Below are 8,156 nucleotides of genomic sequence, written 5' to 3'. Positions count from 1 at the left end.
TTGGGATTAAGAGGAGAATAAGTCCCCAGTAAATCGTTATGGGTTGGTAGTTCAACAGCACTTGGTTGAAGGTGCACGTCATCAGAACCCAATGCTTGACTCGTTGCTCATGCTCTCAGTCACTGGTTTCTTTGGTCCAGACTCCATTATTTACAGGCTCCCTGATATAATTTCAATATTTCTGCCTGCGCCGTTGAACACTATTCTCTTACTAACATGTGATATTAAGTGTGGAGGCCAGAGACATGGTAACATTTCTGTATCATACACATGTTTACAAAGTTTACGTCAGGAGTCCTGCATTTCCCTCGATCGCACTGAGAATACAAAACACTCGTTTCGTAATCGCACGCACGCATGCACACATATTGAAATAAGAACTGATAACATTTCTGTAAAAATCCCTTTGTTTAAAGTTAAAATGATTTGCATAAAACACTAAATTCAAGCTCCAGTTTGACAACAGTGTGCATAATACTTCGTGGTCGGGAAGACGCATTGAGGTTTTTATATGTATCTGGCGTGTTAAGATACAATGAGCTCCCAATATCCGGCAACAGCTTGGTATTTGTCCATGGTCTCGTGTATTTATGAGTTTCAATTGTATAGCACTGTAATGTCAAGTCGCCTCGAGATACACTGGTAACATTGATCAAAATTCAATATAATGGCTTCATGTTGGAGAGACGCCTACGTCATGGATTAAGGCATCTAAGGATGTAACTACCCCGTGTTGAGAGACGCTGGTCTAACTAATCATCACTAATTGGGGATTATAACATTCACAGATCAAGGATTTGGTGAGTCAACAAGATAGGTAATATATGTGTCTATATATCATTGTGTAAAGCATTTGATCTTAGTTTTACTCGCCATTTGGTAAATAGCATCTGGCTTCATTCAACATGGCATCCCGACCAAGGAGTTAGCTGTTAATATCAGTGAACTCTGTTGTATGTCTGCCAGGTACATATATGCACGTTTTATACACCCAAAATTGAAAACTTTGATAACACTTCTTTCCAAATGATATTAGTTTGACCATAGTTGGGCAATGTCAAAATCCGTGTAGCCTTTTGATGGGGGAACAGCTAAATGGACATGGAAGTCAGACAAATGATGTTAATCCGGATTAGAGAGCGTCAATTGAGCGTCAGTCCGGAATCCAGAATGAAGGAAGACACTAAAATATTCTGTTATTATTGGTTAGTCTCGCCACTCACTTAGACGTGTGATATTTCACGAAAATAATAATTTGAATGTCAGGAAGAATTTTTTTAAGAAATTGCATAATAATGTATTTGTTTAAATTGATAATATTTTATTGAATTAACTGTATCATGTTTCCAGAAAATGGCTAAATCGGTGTCAGGGTATGAGCCTATGGATGGTAAGTTTGTTTGTTTGTTTGTTTGTTGTTTAACGCCGCACTCAGCAATAGTCCAGCTATATGACGGCGGTCTGTAAATAATCGAGTCTGAACCAGACAATCCAGTGATTGATGTCATGAGCATCGATCCACCCCATTGGCGAGTCTGACCACCCGATCCCCTCAGTCGCCTCTTACGACAAGCATAGTCGCCTCTTACGACAAGCACGGATTGCTGAAGACCTATTCTACCCCAGATGGTGAGTACACGACACAGCTGAATACTACTCAACATTTGACAGGGACACTGTGGTATTTGATAGTGTTACCACAAAGGGGACATCAGCGTATTGAATGTGTACTGGGGGTTAATTAGGTTGAAATGTAGCGTCACACGCTGAAGCTCCTTGTCGAGACTGTATACTATTTGTGTGACATCCCTCTGTCATCATTGACATTCAGTCTCCAACACTGCACTCAGAGTGTCCCAATCAAACGTTAAACAGTACATCTTCATACAGTATACATCCAGGTCTCTCTGCACATAATGTGCACGTGCATTTATTGCGTGTGCCGTTATGACGTGACGGTGTAATGCTATTATTAAAGTGTATCTCATTAATGCCACTAATCACCTTTGTCATTCGCATTCATTTCTTGTCCTCTGGTATGTGTACTTCTTAATATAGGTGTCAATGGCCTACGTGAAAGATTCACGGTGTCTAACTTTTGTCTAAATTCTTTTCGACCATAATATATGTTTGATAATAAATGTAATAAAACGCCAAAACTAATGTCGAACAATTGAGGTGAGGTGAGGTGAGGTGAAATGGGGTTTAACGTCGCGTCCAAGATTATTGCACTTATATAGCGACGTGCATGCACGTGTATGTGTGTGTGTGTGGCTGCTTGTACTAGTCCGGACTCATGCCGATTTATAATGCTAGCTCACTGAGATACCATGCCGCAGTTAAACATGAATACCCCACTCAGACACAGTATACTGACTCCGAGCCGACCAGTCCTTGTTTTAGCCCCTTAATACCGAGCGACAGACAGGGTAACAACAAGTACCATCTTTTAACGTCTTTTGATATGACGCGCCTGGGGATCGAACCCCGGACCTTCCGCTCTCCAGGCGGAGGCTCTACCATTGGACCACGGAGGCGGTCTCGAACATTGGGAATTATATGACATACATGATCATATGAAAACGAAGGTTCTATCCGAATTTCGCCATTCACAGTGTAACGAGAATATATGTGCATCTAGAAATTATCCCAGCTATATCACGGCACAGCAAAGTTAGAGAGCTCTTGAAAACATAGATGTTGGATAAAAGTCTGAGTCCTTTAGCTTGGGGCAACTTGAGTGAGTGAGTAAGTGAGTATGGTTTTGCGCCGCTTTTAGCAATATTCCAGCAATATCACGGCGTGGGACACCAGAAATTGGCGTCACACAATGTACCAATGTCGGGAATCGAACCCGGGTCTTCGGCGTGACGAGCGAACGCTTTAACCACGAGGCTACCCTCCCGCCCCTGTGATTATATGACCGTCCATTTGACTACTGTAGGATATAAATAACATTCACATTTGGTAGTATTTGATATCATTGTTTCCTATGTGCCTCTCTCATATAAAAAGATATCAACGAATCAGATATTGTTGGAACCAATGAAATATCTCTATCTTGAATGGATGGATGAAGTATGAAAAGAACCCAATTTGGCCTGGTAAAGTTATGGCAGTTTTAACTTTTGTTAATAATGTTCGTATGACTGAGAGAGAGAGAGAGAGAGAGTCACCTGCAAGTGTTGGACCGTGACATCACCATGCCCTCCATAGGGATGAGAGTTAACAACGTAGGCAACAACGTTATCGGTTCCATTATATGACGTAATTATTCAGACATCATCGCCGTTAGCCTGATTCGAAACACAAATATCGCCTACATACTAACCCAAAAAGGTAACTATATATGTTTAATATCAAGAATCAATTAAAAAAATTTTTTCTAACTTTAGAGATTGCATTAATACATAACTCATGAAGAAATCTCCTCGACTTTGAGGTCGTGATTCACAGTTAGCACTTGCATATTAATGCACGGCGCACAATTTGGATGTTTGCGTGTTTGTTGGGAGCCTGATGCAACACGATGGTCAGGTGCTCATAACGCTCACATAATTTCTCTTCATGCGAATTCTTTACATGAGTGTGTAGAAGAGAACAAACCTGTCAATATGAATTCTGAGATGAAAAGTTCTAGAAACTATCATTGTTTCCAATTACAGATACAGTAAAATACGGTTATAACGAACTCAAGGGGACCACTAGTTCGTTATAAGCATATGTACAACATAAATTTATATACAGCAAATGGGCTAGACCAAGTAATAGTTCGTTACATCCGCCAGTTCGTTGTAAGCGTGTTCGTTATAAACGTAGTTTACTATCTATGTTTCGGGGGCAATTGGCTAAGATCTATAGGACAAGTTATTGAAATGGTCTGGCCTTAGACTGAAGCACATGACATCTCTGGATATGCTTTGTGTCTGACAGTTTCTTGTTGTTACAGAGGGTGAGGTGACGCAGTCCGAGGCAAAGGATGGTGAGATTCATCAGTCAATGTATTATTTCTCCTTTTTGTCCAGCAATTCTAATTTTGATTTTTCACCCTCGCTAAGATATGAGCCAGATGCGAAACTTCGTAAAAATGGGGACAGATTTTTGTTTGATATATGATTTGATATATGTTGCTAAAACTTTAGGATGAAACTGTCCGTTTCTAAGACATACTAACATCTCGCTACCATCTGAGGCATATACAGGTATCACATCGAAATATGCCTGTCCTTGCACGTAATGTATAGATGAGAAACAAACATCCTGAGTATAACTCATGACAGAGATAGTGCTCACATGTGTTCTTCAATACTAAATGTATGACAGTCAGAGCGTGGGGCGCCTCTTGGCTCAAGGGATCCGTATCGCGGTTTCCGATCTCAAATTGACCTGGCCTTGATTTCTCGAAACTTAAGTTAAAAAACGGACTTAAGTCTGAGTTTTTTCTCAAATTTGAGAAAACTCAGCTGAACTTTAGCTGAGTTTGATTCGAGAAATGCAGTTTGAGATTTGAGTAAAAACTTAAGTTTGTTATCTGCCAGCACCAACACAGGAATCACCGTTTCACTTGACTACAACCAAACGTGATGATTTCGATAAGAATCGATAAATAGTTATGCCCCTGATACAAAATGTTTCTTTCCAGTGTTCCTCAACGTCATCAGCACCTTGGGCATCATGCTGTTCACTGGGATGATAGTTGTCGGTAGGTCACAACTTGTCTCATGATGCACTGGACCCGTGAAGATCCGGGGTAGAATAGGTCTTCAGCAGCCCATGCTTGCCGTAAAAGGCGACTATGCTCGTCGTAAGAGGCGACTAACTTGATCGGGTGGTCAGGCTCGCTGACTTTGTTGATGCAGGTCATCGTATCCCAATTGCGTGGATCGATGCTCATGATGTCATCCACTGGATTGTCTGGTTCAGACTCGAATATTTACAGACCGCCGTCATATAGCTGTAATATTGCTGAGTGCGGCATTAAACAACAAACCAACAAACCAACCAAAAAAGCCTACTAGATATGCCGGACGGAAACCTTTAAAACTAAATGCACAATACATAGCAAGCTGACCAGAGAAACTAAAGCAGAAAGACAAAAGAAACTTGTGCAGAGTGCAAGCGTAGGGTCAGAGCCTGGCGGGCCCACTGAGGTGGGCGAGTTGGAGAGAGAGTGTTGGGGCTTTTACGTGCGCTTTCCGACTTTATACGTATTTCGCACACGGTAACCAGGTGCAGGGCTAGGCTTATTGGATTGTATTGTATTGTATTGAGTGAGTGAGGTTTTACGCCGCTTTTAGCAATATTCCAGCAATATCACGGCGGGAGACACCAGAAATGGGCTTCACACATTGTACCCATGTCGGGAATCGAACCCGGGTCTTTGGCGTGACGAGCTAACGCTTTAACCACTAGGCTACCCGACCGCCCCTTGTATTGTATTGAGGGCTTGTATAACTCTGAGGGTTTGTAGTGTACTGTCTGTAAAGTTAAAAGCTGAAATGAAATATCTAAAATATCTAACTAATATGTACAAATACTTAAAACTTGACTTGGCCACATGTTAAATCCATCTCCCTCTTCCAAGCCGCGTTATTCTTTTGAAGAAAAAATAATGTTAATACAAGTACAAGTAAACTCGGTATATACAAGATTTTTAAAGATTTCTTTGCTGTGATATCAAAGTCAAGATATGTATGCCCCGGAGTTACCGTCCTGCCTTTGCCAAATTTAGAAATTCAGACGTGGAATCGTAGCTGGCAGATATCTCAAGTTTTTAACTTAAATGTTAAAGAGTGTGTTTTAACTGTAATGTTCATTTTGAAGATGAAGAACAAGTTTTATTTCAATGTCCATTATACGATGACCTAAGATCTGCATTATTTACGTTATAAAGGCTAAAATGTCCAATATATTGTATGTTAATATTGAAACGCAGAAAGAGTTTGTTATCTGTATATATATCATTTAGATTTGTATCGTCTCCCATAACTGGGCGGTGGGGTAGCCTAGTAGTTAAAGCGTTCGCTCGTAACGCCGAAGTCCCGGGGTCGATTACCCACAAGGGAACAATGTGTGGAGCCGTGATATTGCTGGAAAATAAAAGCGGCGAAAATCATACTCACTCACCAACTCTCTCATAACGTATATACACTCTACATGTACATATTCTCATAACACAACACATGTGAGTGGGGCTGTCCTATTTTTTACTTCCTTTACTCCTATTTTATGCACGTGTTTTATGATGTACAGCGGTGTGACGAAAATATAATATCTATATGTCTGTCCCCCTCGTCCCAGCTGTGATATTCTTCAACGAGTGCCCGACCCAGCCGTACCTCGCCATCTATATGATAGTCCAGGGATCTGTGTCCATCACGATGCCCATACTGTTCCTCGTCAAGTACCGACTCGGCGTTGGCATCAAGCGACTCAACTTCCTCACCTATGTCGTCACTGTCGCCGTCCTCTCCTTCGGTTGGTTCTGCGCAGGTAATCATATATCTCCTTATGTCGAACTCCTGAATCTCGAAGGCATGCATAATTCGAATCATGTTTCTGAACTCCGTTTTCAGTAAACAATGAAGGACGTTTGTGGTGTTTCTTTTTCTTTACTCGAACACCAATGGTGATTATTCATGGTTGAGATTCGTTATAAGCGAAGTCGTTATGTCCGAAGTTGACTGTATATGCAGCGTTGAAATTGTTCGAATGTTGTGATATCTCGAAGTTCGGCGTAAACCAAATGTCTAATTTGAGGAGATAGTTAGAGAGGGTTTGGAAGCTGGATTTGTAGAATTTATGGCAATGAACTAATGTGTGCGTGCATGTGTGCGTGTGTCTGTGCGCGTGTGTGTGCTTGCATGTGTGCGTGTGTTCCAAAACATTTCGTAACCCAACTCCATATGCTATTTATATTCGCTTCTATTTGGTCAAGTTAATTTCATGAAATACCACCAGAGCTTTAAAACATGTCGAGTTAAAACGACCCACACCTATCCACGAAATCGACTTAAATGCGTATCAGTGCAGCCACTAATCTTTACTGAGTAACTTATATGTCACCGTGCTTGCAGCGTGAGACTATCTACTTACGCCATGATCTAATTAGATGACGGACCCATGAAGATCCGTGGTAGAACAGGGCCCACTTGCACAAAGCGATCTTATCGCTAAGATGATCGTAACTCCCATGCTTTAACATAGGTTTACGATAGTCTTAGCACTAAGATCGCTTTGTGCAAGTCGGCCCTGGTCTTCAGCAACCCATGCTTGTTGTAAGAGGCGGCTAACAGGACCGGGTGGTCAGGCTCGCTGACTTGGTTGATGCATGTCACCGTAGCGATCCCAACTGCGTGGATTAATGCTCATGACATCACTCGATTATTTACAGACCGTCAACAAACAGGTGGAATATTGCTGAGTGCGGCGTTAAACAACAAACAAACATAATTAGATGAGGACCTTATTACACACACACACACACACACACACACACACTTCCCCCCCCCCCCCCCCCCCCCCCTCATTCTGCACATTACAGGTAATTCGGACATTGCTTGACCTTGCAGGGACCTACTGGCTGATGACAGCGGGATGTCCGAGTACCTTCCTGTACCGGTCAGCGATTGGCTTCCTGGTGCCAGTGTGGATCATCGCCATCATGTGCATCGTCACCTTCACGTGGGCGTGCTGCAGAAAGCAAGAGTAACACTGGAAACGTCCTGACTCGGGAATATATGTCAATTATTACCTGCCTACTTATTTAGATTCAACACACGTTAATGTGGATGTAAACCTCAGCCCTTGCACTGCTGCTTATACAGTAAACTACGGTTATAACGAACCCAAATGGATCACTAATTGTATTTCGTTATAACCGTAGTTCGTAAAACACATATGCACAACATATATACAGCAAATGGCCGGGACCAAAATCTAAATTTGTTATATCCGTCAGTTCGTTATAGGCGTGTTCGTTACAAACGTAGTTTACTGTATGCGTTTAATTATCTTTATATTTGAGACGATACTACATTACCGCAAGTCCAATTGTAACAGTGATACGGTATGCCAAGTTGACGGTGAAATGAACGTCCAAAAATGCCCGGGCTTTATTTTGGTTGGTTTTAATTTAACATCTGCCCACAGCGTGT

At 41.7% G+C, this 8,156-nt stretch overlaps 1 protein-coding gene across 1 annotated transcript; it reads left to right on the top strand.

Moving 5' to 3' along the window:
- The first annotated feature begins 678 nt into the window (after window positions 1-678).
- Window positions 679-7,924, top strand: LOC124120955. The gene is made up of 6 exons (XM_046483881.2): window positions 679-800; window positions 1,351-1,390; window positions 3,950-3,982; window positions 4,643-4,702; window positions 6,301-6,492; window positions 7,572-7,924. The coding sequence occupies exons 2-6, from the start codon at window positions 1,354-1,356 to the stop codon at window positions 7,709-7,711; spliced, it is 462 nt and encodes a 153-aa protein (XP_046339837.1). The 5' UTR covers window positions 679-800; window positions 1,351-1,353; the 3' UTR covers window positions 7,712-7,924.
- The last annotated feature ends 232 nt before the right edge of the window (window positions 7,925-8,156 follow it).

This window comes from Haliotis rufescens, unplaced genomic scaffold (genome assembly GCF_023055435.1).
Source record: "Haliotis rufescens isolate VD_foot unplaced genomic scaffold, xgHalRufe1.0.p SCAF_50, whole genome shotgun sequence".
NCBI classification, from domain to species: Eukaryota; Metazoa; Mollusca; class Gastropoda; order Lepetellida; family Haliotidae; genus Haliotis; species Haliotis rufescens.
This window is presented reverse-complemented; position numbering and strand designations above follow the sequence as displayed.